Below are 19,055 nucleotides of genomic sequence, written 5' to 3'. Positions count from 1 at the left end.
AGTAAGTGGCAGGACATATGCAAGGAGTCAAGATAATGGTAGCCCTGAAACTGATGGGATCTCTTTCTTACCTTTCATTGCCAGCAAGTACTCTTGGGGTCATTTTGTGTTGAAGGGGTTATGAGGAGGGGCTACTGAGATTTCTGATCCTTTCTCTACCAATTTGAAAGTATTTATCTTTTTTTCTGTTCACTGTCTAGTATAACATTCCTAAAAAAAAGTATGGTTCCTTCACTTAATACAATTTAAACATGAATAAATGTAATTTACCCTTCTTCCTCCAAAAGGCCTCCTTGTAATACATCATGCACTTAATGATAGCTCCCATTGGAACACGCTGGATTAACTGGTTTCTCTCAGTCGGTAACTCTGGTCTGAAGTGGATCTTGGCCGTCAAAGTTGGAGGGATGGCACTAATTACATATCTGCACTAAAACACACAAACATAAAATACCACTTCAAACATGAGTCACAGTATTTACAGAGGGCATGAAACATCATATTTATCGTTTTGAATGACACTGAGCAGTAACACCATACAGAATGAGGCAACAACAAGGCATTCAACCAAGGCTGATAATTTAGAAGACTGAGTTGGAAACACGCTGGTATTAATTATGTCACTGCTTGGATTATATTTGGTTAGAAGCTACAGAAGATACAAGGCCTATTTAATATACGCTCTTTTTGACTAAATTGAATTACCTTATATATTTCATGATTCAATGTCTCTATGATGATGTTTTCACCTGACTGGTCAACAAATGTGACAGGATGCCTCAGCCTCACTTTGTCCCCAAGGAGGTTCGTTATCCGTTCACTCACTTGACCAGATCCACCTACAAACTTCCGTTCCTACAGAAATCAGGCAAGAAAAGAAACATTATAAAAGTCCAAAGAAGAAATATCATATTGCCACTGATTGGAAAAACTCCAGAAAAATCACTGGCCATACCTCTACCTTCTGCATACTTAAATGTTGGAAGAACTCATTAGGACAGAAGCAGTCTACCAAGAGACCTTGATTATCATGCTCTGCAGTTTCTGGCAATGATAAGCTGTTACTAGTTTATAAAGTCACAGAATCAGAAGAAATGTTCCCTTATAATAGTAGTCCCTTGACTGAATGCAAATATCAAAAAATCTGTGGGCTTCAAATGCCCAAGAGTGCAGTGCATGGAGGAAGCCCTGAGAAACGAAGAGTGATGTACTTCCCCAGAAGATGTGATTCCTTTTTTTTTTTAAGTTATTTTTTTCTAGTTTTATTGAAACAAGGATGCACTTTCTAACTCCCCTAGGTTTCTCAAAACCCCAAGCCAAGGGTTTTCTAAGCAGATTAAAATGTTCTCCAAGAGAACAGGCTGAGGGTGCTATTAGAAATCATCTGATCATCACCAAATGATGTTCTAAGAATCTAAATCTCAGATATTGAATTAATTTTTGAAAAAATATCTAAAAGTTTCAATGCAAGGGGAAAAGGATAAACGCTAAGCACCTGTCTATTCCTCTAGATGTTGTTAAATAATTCCCTTGAGCAGCCCTATAAGACCATGAGTCCCACTGTGATCTGCTGTATTAACCATGGAAATAGTTCCAGTTTAAGAAGTTAAGTTCTTAATACAATGTCTTTTATAAGAACCAGGGAAATATATTTAGCCTGTTATAGAAGATTCTCTGAATAGTTAGAAATACACATAGGCATTGAGGCACAGCCCAATATTTGACAATTATGTACTTCAATCATGCTCCGCCAGAAAAGCTTGCATGAGCAGCCATGCAGTCATTTTTATGCTTTTATAACTGATTTTTGTTCTAATGATACCACCAAAATTCTTTATAAAAATATTCTCATAGTATTTCAGACCTACATTCATGGTCTGTCACTCCTCAAGAAACTGGGACTATTTAATTTATAATTTGACCCCTGTTTTCCAAGACTTACTTTGAATTTTAGTGTAGTGGAGAGACCATGGACTATTTCCATCTTATTCACTGTCTACCTCCCCATGTCTAGTATTGGTTGAATTAAATTATTAACAGATAAATCTAAGTTCTTTATAAAGATATTGTGGTAATTGTTTGAAATTCATAATCTGAACTGTTCTTTCCAAAAGTTCATGTAGGTTTTGGCTAGAAGTATCTTCTTGGCTCCTATGAATGAGGGATATAAATACAAAATATGAGGCAATATACTTCAGAAAGTAAAATACAGGTAAAAAGGAATAATGTGTCATTTCTGCCTATAAGAAAAGAAAAAATACAATTGTCCTACATTTGCTAAAGCTAAGGATCAAATGGGCAATAACTCTTGGGGCCACAAAGACATCTTGGGGAGTTCTGGAGATTTACCAGTGGTATGGAACCAGGCAAATACTAGTTCACAGCAAAAATTTAGAATCCAAAATGTAGAATTTACTATTGAAAGAGTAGCCATAAATCACTATGTGAATAGGAAGAACAGTCACTTCCATTCTATAACAGTTAACGAAATAATTGAGATATAGAATGGGACAAATAAGCCTTATATCTGGAACAGAGATGACTAAGTACAATAATTTTACAAGTACAGTAATCACCCCCTTATCTGATGGAGATATGTTCCAAGACCCCCAGTGGGTGCCTAAAACTGAGGACAGTACTGAACCATATATATACCTTTTTTTCCTACACATACATACACTTTACAGCATTTATTTGGCATATCTGAATTGCCAGCATCATTACTCTTCTTCCACTTTGGAGCCATTATGAAGTAAAATAAGGGTTACTTGAATCCAAGCACTGTGATACTGTGACAGTCAATCTGATAATTGAGATGGCTACTGACTAATGGATAGAGAACATCTATAGCATGGATACACTGGGCAAAGGGATGATTCATGTCCCAGGTGGGACAGAGTAGGAGGGCATGAGATTTCATCTCACTTCTCAGAAGAGTGCACAATTTAAACTTATGAATTAGTTATTTCTGGAGTTTTCCATTTAATATTTCTGAATGCAACTGATCACAAGTAATTGAAACAGCTGAAAGAGAATCCATGAATAAAGGGTGGGGACAACTGTACTAGAAATTTTTGGAAATTAGTTATTTCAGTAATTTAGTTCCTCCTACATAATTTTACTTACCACCAAAAGGAAAGAACCAAATTTCTGAAATCTAATTAATTCAAAATGAAACATTCTTTAGCTGTGAACTTATTTTTAGGAATGAGAAAAGGAAATGAGAAATTTTGTTTTCAGAAAAGTTTTTTGAGATTATTTTAAGCTGGTAACCATTCATGTTTCAAAATATGAAAGCAGTTATTAAGATGCTGATCTGGCTGAGGGCAAAAATCACAAATTTTATTATATCTGAGAATGGACACTCCATACCTGGCCCCCATTGGTAATCGAGAATATCCGAGTGGTGCCACCGCACTGCTTCACATACCACAAGAACCATAAGGCAGACACCTCGTGGGCCTCAGAGGTCACATTGATGTTCACAAAGAGAGATGCAAACTGCTTAGCAGTGCTGGTCACGGAACAAGAGCAGATGCCAGAGGTAAATACATATATGCTTCACAGGATATCATGTTTTTAAAACACAATTTAGTATGGTTAGAAAACATTTTTATGGCTTTTGAAAAAAAAAAAAAACTCATGAACTCAATTTCTGAAGGAATGCATATTTTAACTCTTGGGGAAAATAATCTTTTTCTTTGCTTTTAGGAAATGATAGGTTAGCTCCAAATATGCTAATCCCAGTATAGTCCAAAAGGTCAATATGCTTCTTAGGGATAGTTAAGAATATTTGCTCCCATTTACTTGAATAACCATTCTCTACTCTCCACCTCCACTGTCCTCACTCTGGTCCAGGCTACCACTGCCCATCACTTAGGTTACAACAATGGTAGCTCTTCATGGTCATCCCTATCTAGTAATCTTATAGCTCCTTCTTGATGCTTCTCTACATTATAGCCAATGAAGTCTTTTAAGAGCCCCAAACTCAAAACAAAACAAAACAAAAAACACAAAGCCACTCTGCTTAAAATACTTCAATGGTCTTCATGGCAAAAGGACCTTTATAAAAGCCGTTCCCTGTTCTCTTTACCTGGAAAATAACTTCTCTAAACACCCGCTTTTCATAACTTCCATCATTCACTGTGGCTCATTCTTGGAATATACCACCCTTCATACCATTCATCCTTCAGGTCTGCACCAATCCACTGTATATAATTTTTGAAAAGTACCATCCATCCTCCACTTTTCTTGTCTACATAGCAACTGGCTCATTACTAGAAGATAACATTCTCCCACACCATCCATTGGTTCTGTCTTGCCCCATCCTCTGTGGCTCATTGCTGCAAATACCATCTAAACACATATTCAATCTCTTATATCTCTCCTTAACCACTGTGGCTCATTCCTGGAAGAAACCATCCCTCACATCATCTATCTTTCTTGTCTACCCTTACAGTCACTGTAGTACATTCATGGATTATACCATCACCTCATATAAACTCTATTTTTGTACCTCCCCATCCACTGTGGCTCATTTCTGGAAGATACCATCCCCTATACCAACCACTATAGCCTTCCTCTTTCCCCATCCACTGTGGATTAATTCTGGAGGATACCAATATCACCCCTGACACCATCCAGCCTTCCTGCTTTTTCCCCATCCACTGTGACTCATTCTTGGAAGATACCATCTGCTCACATCATCCATCTCTCTTGTTCTCGCCCCCACTCCATCCACTATGACTCATTCCTGGAAGACACCATCCCCCTACACCATCCATCATTCCTGTCTTCACCCATCCACTGTGGCTCATTCTTGTAAGATACCATTACCCCACACTATCCACCTTTCATGTCTTCCTCTATTGAGTGGGAATATACCATCTCACCATATTATCCATCTTTCCTGTTTCCTTATATACACTAAGGTTCATTCCTAGAAGATACCATTCCTTCACACCATCTACTCTTCCTGTCTCCAACAACTGGCTCATTCTTGGAAGATACCATCCACACACACCATCCATCTTTCATGTCTCCCACCATCCACTGTGGCTCATTCCGAGAACATACTGTTTTTTTTACCCCATCCATATTTCCTGTGTCCTTACCCACTATGGGGCATTCCTAGAAAACACCATGCCTTTATACCTTCCAACCTTCTTTGCCTCCTCCCATCCTCTGTGGCTTATTTTTAGTTGACCCTTCAACTTTTTGGTTTATGTTTAAAGACTGATTCATCAAAGAATATCTCCTTTATTTAGTTCAGGTTCACTGTTACAGTCACTCTCCTAGCATTATGTAATTTTGTTTATAATGCTATGCTCCTATTAAAAGAATATAAACTCCATGAGGGTAGGGGCCCGTTTAACAAATTCACCACCATTCCTCAGTGTTTGGTACAGTGCCTTCACATGCCAGCCCTAAAATGATGACTGAATGATCTGTAAGTAACTCAGCTACTAACACATATTCTTATTGAAGACATATACTTTATATTTTTGTTAAAATAGACTAGTGTACTTCTAGTTTCATATTTTTATATCTATTTGGAATTACTTTAGTATCTTTCAAATTGCTTCTGTAGCTGACCTCTATGTAATCTGAAAACACAATTACTTGTTTTATTGCAAATCATATAACTCTTTCATTAAAAAAGTTCTTCTCTATTCACCTACTTTTCTTTTTATGTTTCAAATTCATTTTATGCTCAAACTTGCTCTGAAATCTCTAAAGTGCCTTCAAAGGTGCTACTGACTAAAAGATCATTAGGTTTCCTCTTAACATTTTTCTATAACTTATAAAGAAAAATGTTACAGTTCAAAATAGGATAGAAAGGATCAAAAGGGAATATAAAAAGTATATTTTAAATAGTCAAGATTACTTTGTCCAGCAGATTTTATCGATGAGATCTTTCATTGTCATCCGGTCCCATTCTTCCGCATGAGGGGCATCCCATGGTGCATCAGCTGGAATCTGCAGAGAAAGAAGGTCCCATATCCAGTGTGATGGTTACTGTCCACTGCCCTGCCAAGATGCCCTAAGAAGAACCTCCGAAAACAGGTCTCTCTGTCTATGATGGAAAGTGTGATTGGCAATGTATAGATAGTGGAGAGGTTGGGATGAATAGCTCTTTGGATTCTATGCCTTAATGCTGTAATAATAATAATAGCAACAATGTATAAGTGTATGTATAAATATGCAATAAATTAATATGTAGCATGGACATATAAATTAATAAATTTTGATGATGATGATCATTATTATTATTACTGAAATCTAACACCCATTCTGAGTCCCCAATTTAGGTTTGAGAGTGTGATGTTACAGAGCCTCAGACTAAGAAAAAAAACTTTGGGGAAACAAATCTTTCTCTCCTTTATTACTAAAGTGGTGTCACATATAGGTAAGACAGCTATAAGTAGGATGCCTGGCAAAAATACATCACATAAATTCTCAGTGGCATAGACTGGAAAGCACATAGGCATTAGTATTGGAGAGATGTGAGTTTGAATCCTAGTTTCTTTGCTGTGTGGTCTTGGAGAAATTACATAACCCCTTGGCACTCATTTTCCTCATTCGTAAAGTGGAATTACTTCCAACTTGGCAGAGTTGTTGGGTGCCTTGAAAATGATATGCATCATTGTTCACAGCAATGTTCCCTGTATGGTGGAAGGATATTAAACAGTTGCTATTGTTATTTCAGAAACAGATCATGTTCAAACACACATTTTACCTCCTTTCCCATGTTATCCATTGTCCGCCACAGATTGTTGTAATCCAGATATGCAATGGGGTTCCATACTGGAGGGAAGGCACCCCTAAATGGGTAAGTTCTCCCCTATAACATAAAACCAAAGGATAATTCCTTAAATTTGGATGGCATTCTAAAATCCCCAAATAACATCTAAAAACCCCAAACCAAACAAGAGAAGAGCCATTTTCAAAGTAACAGGATCCCCTACTGTGTTAAAAGCATCACCTTTGATGGAAAATCAATGTATTTTACCTATACAGGCCCCAAATTTCAATAAAATTGGCAAAATTTCTCTGGTGTCTGTTACCTGTTTTTAATTTATAGAACATAATAGATTTTAACTTATTTCAACTTATATAGACCCAATGTGACCATAAAAATTAATTAATTAATTAATCAAAAAATAAATATATAAAGGTAGCTCATCCTAGTATCTAATACTGATGCCACAATACTCTCAAATCCTGACTTCCTATCTAATCTCTTTGAAGGATGTTCTTACTCAGATGAGAATAGGACGATGACTTGGCCCACATAGAAGACAGAAATAACAAAGCAGAATACTTCAGGCTGTGTTTTAAAGTTCACACAGGCTAAATACAGACTAGCTAGATGACACGCGATGCCTAAAAAGTCAAGAATCAAAATATTAAAAAAGTGGATAATTGGCATTTGCCATTTTTGATTGCCCAGCATTTGTTCCCCTTTCCTAGTAGTACCCTGGTTTCTTCTTGAAAAACTACCTCTCCTCCTCTGGGGTTAGATGTGTTTTTACCACCTCCCATTACAGCAGGTGATGGGGCTAGATTCTTTCTCCCCGCTCTGGCTCCTGGTGCAGCCAGACTGTGAGCCTGTGATCTGAGCATGGCCAACCACATACTCAGAAGACTCTGACCCCTAAATAGGTCACCCAAAGACAGAAGAAGGTTGAGTCTGGGTTCTCCTTTCCTGTGACAGCATGCTGAGCAGATGCTTCCTGTTATAAAAACCATGGATGTGGTTCCTGCCCCTAACTTGCCAGAGCTCCCCTGGTCTCTGCCCACTCTCAAAATGTGGTTCTCCAGGCTCCCATCCAAGGGTGAGGGGAGAGTGAATTCTTATGAAAAAGATATCAGTTCTAGTTAGTTTCTAAGGCCTTATTTCCTAATTTAATTTATTTAAAAATAAAACATCTCATAAATCTTCATAAAGTTGCAATATTGTCTACTAATATAATTTTGCATGAAATTTTGATTTTTTATCAAATAAAAACATATTTGATATTTGTAGAAAGCTTACTGTGTGCACTACATGATGTTAAGAGCTGTGTTGGATTTTTAAAAATGGCTAAAGCAAAACTCCTAACCATCAAGGCAGAGACATAAGATATAACAGCATTTGCATTCATGTGTGCACACTTGCAAGCATGTGCAGACACACTCTGAGTAAAAATATATGGCAGCATCATGTGACAAAGAAGTAATTTTTCCTTCCACAGTAGCAAATTCAAATAACCTTTGCAGATTATGTCATCTGATTTCTTATGTGAAATTGCCATGTCGTAATACTATAATACAACTTTTTGAGACACCAAATCCTTTATCATCATTATCACCACCATCAGCACAATCCCATCACTTATTAAGGTCTTTCTCCATGCCCGGCACTGGCCTAAGCTCTTCATATGCGTTATCTCATGTACTGCTTACCCCAACTCTGGGAGGCATGCACTATTAATATTTACATTTTATAAATGAGGAAACTAAAGCCCAGGGATATTAGCTAGACAATAGTAGAACAGAAATTTCCTGCTCCTAAAACCTTTGCTCATACACATTAAGTTTTCTGGCCTCTCATATGGTTGATGGAAAGTTGAGATAGGCTTGTTCTAAAGACATCTTAAACTTTTCAACTAAAAGAGAACTTTTTAATGTAAAACTTATAAACCTTCTGCTCACATCTTTTATGTTTCTAAGGAGTAAAATGGAGACTAAAATGCTCTGTGGTATAAGACCACTGCTGAGGAAACAGAGTCAACTTTGGAAAATGCTGAAACACATTCTGAGAGAAATGGGCAGAGCCATTTTACCCAGAACACAAAAAATAACTATGGAAAGGGGAGAGACTAAGGTTAAGTAACAGCTCACAGGCAGCCTTCAGAACAGCTGATTCTTGTTATAATTCTTTCCTTAATTGAAATTGGGAGAAATCTACATTTTCCTTTATAAGATGTGTTTATACTCAAGTAGTAGTCTCATACAAAACTGATCTTTGCTTTAAAAATATTTTAAAAAATTAAATATGCTCAATTGTCTGGGGGCATTAAGAAAAGTATTATGAATATAATTCAACACAACATGTTCCACATTCCTAATGAAGTTCTTCTCAGGACAATACCAACCACAGTATGATTTCACAGAAAGTCCTAAAGACTCCATGATCGAGCCTTGATAAATGGAGGTGGCAGGAGAAGTGAAGAGTTCAGCGAGAGAGGAGAGTCTAGCCTGGCAACCTTTTTAGGAATTAGAGCCATGGAATATTCTAAAAAGATCATAAAAGCCTACCAAACATTTTGTTTTTTTATCCTGTTGACAGATGCAACAAGTTGATAAAGTGATTTCATTAATCAGTTTCACTCGTAGCATTTTCCGGCTTCTCTGCTCTTATTCCACAGAAAACCTAAATCTGCTCAAGAAATGCATATAAATAGGAATAGGCACCTACATGCCACCTTTTCTTCTCTCATAAGCCCCTAGAAGGCTTATTTCCTCCATGGCTTGCTTCCAAACTAGAAAACTTGAGACTGCTTTTTGTGTGTGTGAATCCTCAAAAAAGTGCAGTGGAAAGGCCTGGAGATGTCTCTTGGCTGAGAACTGCCTGCTAACCAATCCTTCTCAGTCTCTTAATTGTAATCCAGTAGTTTTCTCACAAAGGCATCAGCAATGTCTCAGTCATAAACCACAACAGAAATGCCTTTAACACCTAAGAGAGTGAGGCGGGAACTCTGGGAATACTTCCAAATGCTACTGCTCTTTAAAAATCAAAGCAGGCCTCTCTGCAGCAGAGGCAGGGGGGCAGCCAGGGTGGTGCAGTCTCAGCCCTGCGCAAGGAAAGATGCACTGTGAGACCAAGAGGAGGGCCTGAGAGCAGCCGCAGGGCTGCAGTGCCACTAGACCAGGAGCTCCAGAGAGCAGGGAGTTGTGCAGCCACCTCTGTGCCCTGCCGCAGTACCCAGCCTGAGTCGAATCAAGGACCAGCTGCTGTTCACCTCCCCACCCCCACTCTGCCCTCTTGCCTCCAGCCATGGTGCCCTTGCTTGCCTTGTTTCTGGTGGCCCTGCCTCTGGCCCAGGCTCTGGACTTCCATGTATGCACCTACAACAGGGAGAATTGCTTCAACCCCATGCACTACCCGGCCATGGTCACCTACTGCATGACCACACATACTTACTATACCCCAACTAAGATGAAGGTGAGCAAGTCCTGCGTGCCCAGCTGCTTTGAGACCGTGTATGATGGCTACTCCAAGCACGTGTCCACCACCTCCTGCTGCCAGTACTACCTCTGTAACGATGCGGGCCTCGCCCCTTCGAGGACCCTGGCCCTGGCTCCCAAACTCCTGGCCATGCTCTGGGGTCTGTTTTGAAGCCTTTCTCCCCAAGACCCACTCAAGGACAAAGCTCTGAGAGGCACAACCCCACCCTCTCACCCTACACGCTCCACCCACCTTTGGCCTCTGCCACACCCAGGACTATCTGCCAGAGGACTCTTGGTCTCCCCACCCACTGTGTCCTGGCTCATGGGCCATGACCTCTCCATTTCAAAAGGCTGCTTTGGCACTAGGCCTCCCAAAGGTGACTGGCCTTGGTGTAGGAGCTGCCTCCTCTGTCCCAAAATGGACACCCAGCAGTGTGCTGTTAATGGGATCATCCAGCCAAGGAATCCTGATGTGCAGAGAGATGTGTCCCACCTCCCTGGAATCCCTGGGGGCAGCTGTGGCCTGAGGGCCAAGCAAGGAAGAAGGCCTTTGTTTCCCGCTGTCCTAGGGAAGGGCGCCAGGCAGCCTTGGTGTTAGGACAAAAGTACCAAGGTCTGGGTTGTTTTTATTAAATATCATTCTTGCGAGATGCCAAAATGTAGCAGTGTTTTACAGATGCAGCTGTAACCAGATAAGCTTGAACAGTAACCAAATAAGTTTAGCCAAATGCAATGAAGAAGTTAACACATAGTTAAATTGTGAATATAAGCAATGGCTAAGCCTCCCTTCCCTGAGACAGCTTTGGATGTGAATCCCATCTCCTTTACTTGCTGGCTAGTAAATAAAACTACCCAAGGACCAAAAAAAATATATATCAAAGGAAAAAAACCTTGAGTAAAGGTCAAATTCATCTTGTACCTATACTCTGAAACCTTCCTACCCTTGCAAAGTGGCCTTTAATCTTTAAACGATAATGTCTTTGACACAGCAGAAATTGTTAGTGTTAAGCAGAACTCAATGTCCCTGGAATTGTGCCCAAAATACTTAAGTCCCTTTGAGAAACCACATCTTCAGTCTACCAGTGTTCATAATAATGAGAGACTATTGCCAGATGATAATAGTTTATGGCTCCCACATCATTCTTTATTGTTGGTTGTATAAGATAAGCCAAGTTTATAGTAAGCAAGTAGCATTTACTGATTGGCATGCTAGAGAGTTTCATCTCTCTATTTTTACATTATAGTTAAACAAAAGGAAATGAGTGTTATTAAAGAATATCACAGGCCACTGAGGAAAGCTGCCAAATATTTTTCTTTAACCATCTTGAAAATAAACAGACATGTTTTGGATTTGTTTAGGAACATGTCTGCACAACCCATATGAATTCCCTGGCACCCTTTTAGTCCCACTGTTTTGTGACAAGCCTCTAAGAGAAATATTTTGGTTGTTTCTTTTCTATAATTCATAATAATGCTTTAAATGAAGAAATCATCTAAAAAGTGATCCATCCAGTAGGATGGCAGTATTGTGTTACGTTAGTTGTTAAAGAAATCATTTTTTTTCCTCTTTCAAAATGCAGGTAGTCAAGCTCTCTTCAGATATACAGAGTTCTACTCTACCTAGAAAAAGCCATCATAATCGACATGAAAAAAATCTATCCCGCTGGAATGCCATTAACTCAGGAGAAATAAGCAGATAAAAAAAAAGACAAAAATGTTACACTGAGGACAAGTGGCCGCTTTTCTTTAACAACATTAAGATATAATTGACATTATCTATAATCCATCCATTAAAAGTGTACAGTTCAATGGTTTTTGGTATATTGAGTCATGCAAACATCACCACATCTAATTGTAGAACATTTTCATCACCCCAAGAAGAAATCCTTATCATTAATAGTCATTCTCCATTCTCCCCCGCCCCATTTTGAAGAACTGCCAAACTATTTTTCAAAGCAGCTGAATCATCTTACATTCCCACCAGCAATGTATGAGGGTTCCAATATCTCCATATCCTTGCCAACACTTGTTATTGTCTGTCTTTTTTATTCTATCCATCCTGGTAGATATAAAGCAGTATCTCATTGTAGTTTTGACTTGCGTTTCCCTAATAACTAATGATGGCCAAAATCAAATCAGGTTTGATGAGTGGATATTGTTGAGCTCATCTTTGCTGCCATGACACTTTGCATGTGGGCCTATTGAGCAAATGGCAATGGAAAGAGATGGTGTGGTGGCTTTGTAATGTTTCAACTTGTTCAGGCTAAACTGAATTTCCCAGAATTTTTTCATATATATTTCTAGTAAGGATAGGTCACAAGAGAGATTCTTACATGAGATTTAGAGAGCAAAAATGAAGCAGCATTCATCTTGTAGTTTGCAAACACCGTTGCTTACCCTCAAGGCCCAAGATAGTGGTCCATGGCACCTGGCCATTTTCTACACTGTATTAAACTGATTTATGTACATGCCTTACTTTCCTGAGTAGTCTCAACACACCTAAGAAGAAAGACTATGCCTCACACGTGTTTTTATCACCCACATTGACTTGTAAGTAGAATGGTTCCAAGAAATACTCGTTAAATGAAGAAATAAGAGGGGGAATGGAATTCTTGCTTTTATAGCTCATCTTGTACCACATTTGGCTCTTCTAGGCCCCAGAAAGGGTCCAGTCATTTTCTATGCAAATGACTCCCTCTTTTTTCAACTCAGACAAGACCTTCTAATGAATGACAATTTAAGACTAATTTTAATATCAATTCCACATACATACCTTTTCTAAAATAGTCATAATTAATATTACTATCGAATTTACTATAATTCACTATGTGTAAGATGCTGAAGGGAAAAGAAAAAGATGGAAGACTCAGTCTCTTAGGCAACATAGTTCTCTAAAAACATTTCCTGTGTTAGCATTTCTCACTCTGATCTTTATGGATGCTGTATGAAAATGGGTTCCATGGTCATAAATCTGGGAAATCTTGGCTTATAGTTAGACAGTTTTTTTCTATATTGCCAGTCCTCATAGGACTCCTAATTTACTAATGGATATCTTGGCTCTCAAAGAATATGGAGCACTTCCAAAATTTATCTGACAAATAAACCCTCTCTTTGGCAAAAAAGTTTTGGGATTAACATTGCTTAGAAAATATTCCCTTAGGTATTCTTTCTTTGTATTCTGGCTGGCACTGGCAGGGCCTGAGAGAACATGGGAAAACATGGGCTAGAAAAAGGAGCTGCAATAACCAGCTTTATTTTCCAAATGCTACAAGTGGGAATATATTTTCATGTGGCCTTCTCCTGGGCCAGAGGATACATCATCCCACAATACTGAATCAAAAAGGAGAAATAAAACGAAATCATTTGCACATCTAACTAAAATTGCAAGTACTCTGTGCCAAGTCTTGGGCCTGGGCCTCTGCCCCTTGAACTGGGCAGTACAGAAAGTATGTCACAATAGGTCAAGAGTATCAAGGGCAAAGCAGAGCTTCTTGCCAAATAGGCTGTTGACTGAGTGTATTTACCTTATGTATCCCAGTTACTAGGCAGATATAGCCAGGCTCTTCTACTGGATGGATTTACCTCAGCAATGGGTTGTGTGATTATGATGGTGAAGATATGATGAGGGTTTGCAGTGGGAGGAAGGGTGAACTAGGAGCCATGAGATTCTTAGCATCATCTTCCCAAAATTTGTATATCAGGAAAGTATTTTTTTTAAAAAATCTACAAATTGGGAAAAGTCACAGATACTCAGGACTTCTTTGGTGGATACCCAAATAATTATGTAGATTGGCAACTTCACCTGTCTGTCCCAGGACTATCTGTCCCAGGACTACCTTTATCACTCACTGCTGGTCAGCAATTGTGAGCCAATAGTGATTTCTTCTCATTGTCTCTGAAGTCTTATGCCTTTTCAGAGACATTTATCTGCTGGATATGGCAGTGGAAACTAGGCCACTGGGTAGTTCGGTAAATACACAAAATTAAATCTCAGCTAAGGTTCACTGTGTATCATTTGAGCCTGACAAATTACATGAGAGTGATAGGAACAATAGGAAATGGACTAGTAGTTCAGTAATTCTCTGAAAAGTCTGACATGAGAAAAGTCATTTAAATTAAAAGGACTCAGTTTCACAGCTTTCAGGATGAAAGTGTTTGTTACATTTAACTATAATTAACATTCAAATTTTCTGGGATTCCACCTAAAATTTTCTTCTGGTTGCTTTAAACCCAAACACTAAGCAATAAACAACTCTAAATAAACAGACAAACAAACAAACAAATAAATAAAATGCTATGGAAACTACTGAACTGCTCAAATACAAGGTATCTCTTTTGAATTTCAAGTTCTGTGTTTGCTAAGGTTAGTTATCAACTAGGTTCTTACATCTGTCTGTCTGTCTGTCTCTCTCTCACTCACTTCTGTAGGACTTAGAACCAAATAATTGCATTCAAACAGTTTTTCCCATCTCTAAGGTAAGAATAACTGTCACTTACTAAAACTTTGAAGTTCGCTAGGTTTTCAAAAGGTATTTGTTCATTGAGTTTGACATAGAAGTGAGAAAGCTTGGAGTTCACACCTGAGACAAAGGGCTATATAGTAGCATCAATCCTGTTAAGTGGTAAGACAGGGAAATGACCAAAAAGATTGTCTGACTGGGTCAGTGTGTGCTCATGGGACAATGTAACTTCCTTTCTTCATAAAGTTACCAGAATGGACCAGGTATGAGAGTCATTGGAAATTAGAGGGATTTTAAGGTTTTATCTATTAGAAGGCTACTCTGAAAAAAATTAAAAATTCAGGACTTCTCTACGGCCATACCACCCTGAATGCGCCCGATCTCGTCTGAAAATTCAGGACCAATAATTAAGCCTTTTGGTTGGGGTAGTGGGTGCATTCTCTGGGGTGGGGGTAGGGGTTTCAGAAGGGAGAAATAGGAAGGAAGTAGAAAGCAAAGGGGTGGGAGGAAGGAGGAGATTTTAATCTCAAATTGGCAACTACATTCTAACCTGAAAGGTCAAAGTCTCCAAGAGTTGGGTTATTGTGGAGGCTAGATCAATTTCTCTTGAGGAAGCTGTTTATGTAATGTTTCATTCCATTCACGAGGTTCCTTTTGCTATTAAGCAAAAGGTCGAGGCCCCATTTTGCAAAGTTTCGGAACCTTAGTCAGAGAAATCCTTTGTTCTCTGACCTAACCTTTCTACGCTGCCAGGGAAGGCCAGTTCAAGGCAGAAGGGTGACTCTAGACTACTTCTCATTGAATAGTTAGAAAATAATTTCTGTAGTAATCAACTCCCCATTAAAAATGAATGGAAGGAAGATGAAAAAAGTTCTGTAGAGGGATGGTGGTAGCACAACAATGTGAATGTACTTAATGTTGCTGAATTATACACTTGAATATGGTTAAAATGGCAAATTTTGTTATGTGTATTTTACCATAATTATTTAGAAGAAAAAAATAGAGAGAAGGAAAATATATAATAATTAATTCAACTTTGCTATATACTGGGCTGTCACTTCAACTGAGTAAAAACTTTGTTCTCTTAGAAACTAAATTAGAGATTTGTCCCTGAAAGTTTATAAGAGAAAGGAGCCTTTGAGATAAAATGGCTAATGCTGATCTTAGCTTTCTAAACAGTACAAGGCTTTATGAGTAATTTCGGTCATTAAGCTTTCCTGTGACCTAAAATAAATAAATGGAGGGGAAAATAAGAAAGGAAGTTAATAAAAACTATTTTTTACAAGCTATGTCAATATATCTTTATACTGAATACTTGATAGATCAAAGTGAAAATGTGTAAACATTTTCAGTCTCTCTACTTTTAAAAACATATGTATAATTGTAATTTAGAGAAAAAAAATCCCTCTTGCATTACCTCATTTCCACAACAAAAACAGAATTTCTTAACATGAGCACGGGCCTATTACCACTTGCTTGTCCTTACTTAACTGTCTTGTTTTCATCTTTTACTCTGATTTATATGAATTACCTTAAATACTTTTTCTTTCTTTTGAAAATCAAGCAGGGTATCATGGCATAAAATTGATACTCTTATATCAATCATACTTTGACTAATAAGTTTACATAAATCGTTTATCAGAAAGAATATATAGCCAACAATTCTAAACCATATCCTAGACCTCTGGACTTAATATTTTAACACAATATTACAATCCATCTGTAGTCTTAAGCCTGGTGAACCTAACTGGAGTGGCCTGGGGGTTGCTCAGGTGGCAGGTGTTCACTGAAGGCCAGAGGAGCTACAGATCTATGACTCAGGGTCCAAGAGAAGAGAATAAGTCAGTCTGGTATATGGCACCACATATGGCTCCCAGACACTTACATGCACCTGAGGTCCAGAGAAGTCCCTACTGTCAAAGGGGCAGTTAACCTTTGTCACATTTTGGAGCAGTTTATAGGGGAGTTCACAAGTTGACTTTCTGCCCATAGAATAAGGAACAATGTAATGTAGCCCGCAGAACCCTGAGTATAAGAGCTGGAAAGCCTCACTTTGGCTCCTCAATTCTCTGAACCTCAGTTTACTCATCTGTAAGATGAGGGGAAACAATGCTTATTTATAGGATCATTTGGATGCTGAAATAAAGTAAATCATATATAGGCACATTACAGGTGAAAAGCAGTACAAATGCATAGCATCAGGTAGGATGAATTTAGGTGACTAACAGAAAAGAGACAAAGATATGACAAGAAGCATCCCTACAAGTGTCTAACACCTTTGTCTTCTTGAACTTCCTACAAAGAGGGGCTGAAAGTAAAAGTATAACTTTCTTTGAAGACAAAAGAAACACCTTTCATGAGTTGGTATGGAAAGGTGTTAAAAGCAGGTAAAAATCATGCACCGAGAAGACATAACATTTATTAATAACTATGCTCCCAAAAAGGGAGCCCCGAAATATGTAAAGCAATTATTAACAAAACTAAAGGGAGAAACAGACCAAAATACTATCATAGTAGGTGACCTAAATGCCTCAATATTAGAAATGGACAGATCATCCAAACAGAAAATCGATAAGGAAATAACATCCTTAAATGACACATTAGACTAACTGGACATAATTGACATTTACAGAGCTTTCCATCTCTGTTTATATATTCTTCTCTAGTGCACATAGAACATTCTCAAGGATGGATCACATACTGACACACAAAGGTAGCCTCAACAAATATAAAAGGGTTGAAATCATACCAACCATACTGGCTGATCATAATGATTTGAAACTGGAGATCAACTGCAAAAAGAAAGCAAGAAGAACCAAAAATACATGGAGATTAAACAACATGCTACTGAAGAATAAGTGGGTCAGAGAAAGAATAAAAAGAGAGATCAAGAGATACATAGAAATGAATGATAATGATAGTATAACATATCAAAACTTGTGGGACATGGCTAAAGCAGTCAAAAGAGGAAAGTTCATATCATTACAGGCCTATCTCCAAAAACAGGAATGTGCTCAAATAAACAACCTAACGCTTCATCTTAACAACCAGAAAAGGAAGAACAAATGAAGCCTAAAGTCAGCAGAAGGAAAGAAATAATCGAAATTAGAGCAGAAATAAATAAAATTAAAAACAAACAAAAAATAGAAAAAATAAATGCAACAAAGAACTGGTTCTTTGAGAAGGTTAATAAAATTGACGAACCCCTGGATAGACTCACTAAAGAAAAGAGAGGAAATACACAAACAAAATCAAGGATGAAAGAGGGGAAATTATGACTGACATTGCCGAAATACAAAAGTTCATACAAGAATACTTTGAAAAAGTATATAACACCAAATTTAATAACCTAGAAGAAATGGACCGGTACTTAGAAAGATACAACCTCCTAGACTGAATCAAGAAGGACTGGAAAATCTAAATAGACAGATAGTAAACTCCAGGACCGCATGGCTTCAGCAGTGAATTCTACTAAACATTCAAAGAAGATTTAATACCTATTCTCCTCAAACTCTTCCAAAAATTGAAGAGGAGGCAATACTTCCCCTGTCATTTTATGAGGCCAGTATTACCCTGATACCAAAATCTGGTAAAGATAACACACACACACAGACACACACACACACACCCACACACCCACACAAACACGACTAAGATCAATATCTCTCATTAACACAGATGCAAAAATACTAAATAAGATACTAGCAAACCGAATACAGGAACATATTAAAAAGATTATGCACCATGATCAATTAGGCTTAACCCCAGAGGCGCAGGGATGGTTCAACATACACAAATTGATTAATGTGATCCACCACATAAACAAATTAAAAAATAAGAATCATATGATGATATCAATAGATGAGAAAAAACCTTTGACAGATACAGCATTCATTTATGATCAAAATACTTAACACAATCTGTATAGAAGGAAAGTATCTTAACATAATAAAGATCATATATGACCAACCCTCACCAACATTATACTTAATGAGGAAAAACTGAAAATCTTCCCTCTAAGATCAGAAACAAGGCAAGGCTGTCCACTATCGCCACTCTCATTCAATATAACATTGGAGATCCTAGCAAGTGAAATCAGACAAGAGAAAGATATAAAAGGCATCCAAATAGAAAACGAAGTCAAACCGTCAGTATTTGTGGATGACATGATTCTCTATATAGAAAACCCCAAAGACTCCACAAGAATACTATCAGAAACAATAAGCAAATACAGCAAAGTTTCTGGATACAAAATCAATGTTCAAAAATCCATAGCATTCCTATACTCTAACAACGAAGTGTCAGAAAAAGAAATGGAAAAAAAGAATTCCTCTTGCAATTGCAATGAAAAGAATAAAATATCTAGAAATACATCTAATG

At 37.9% G+C, this 19,055-nt stretch overlaps 1 protein-coding gene and 1 pseudogene across 1 annotated transcript in view; one reads left to right on the top strand and one right to left on the bottom strand.

The window, feature by feature from the left end:
- Nucleotides 1-19,055, bottom strand: part of MAOA (monoamine oxidase A) — a 63,269-nt gene that overhangs the window by 17,481 nt on the left and 26,733 nt on the right. Inside the window, exons 4-8 of the mRNA XM_006917905.3 lie at nt 6,740-6,844; nt 5,888-5,979; nt 3,373-3,514; nt 706-855; nt 271-430 (exon numbers count right to left, since the gene is read on the bottom strand). Coding sequence (XP_006917967.1) covers nt 271-430; nt 706-855; nt 3,373-3,514; nt 5,888-5,979; nt 6,740-6,844 — 649 coding nt within the window. The remainder of the gene's footprint in view (nt 1-270; nt 431-705; nt 856-3,372; nt 3,515-5,887; nt 5,980-6,739; nt 6,845-19,055) is intronic.
- LOC102878501 lies at nt 10,043-10,384 on the top strand (annotated as a pseudogene).

The sequence above is a fragment of the Pteropus alecto genome, unplaced genomic scaffold (assembly GCF_000325575.1).
Source record: "Pteropus alecto unplaced genomic scaffold, ASM32557v1 scaffold77, whole genome shotgun sequence".
In the NCBI taxonomy this organism is placed as follows: Eukaryota; Metazoa; Chordata; class Mammalia; order Chiroptera; family Pteropodidae; genus Pteropus; species Pteropus alecto.
Note: the sequence above shows the minus strand (reverse complement) of the source record. Positions and strands in the feature narration are given on the sequence as shown.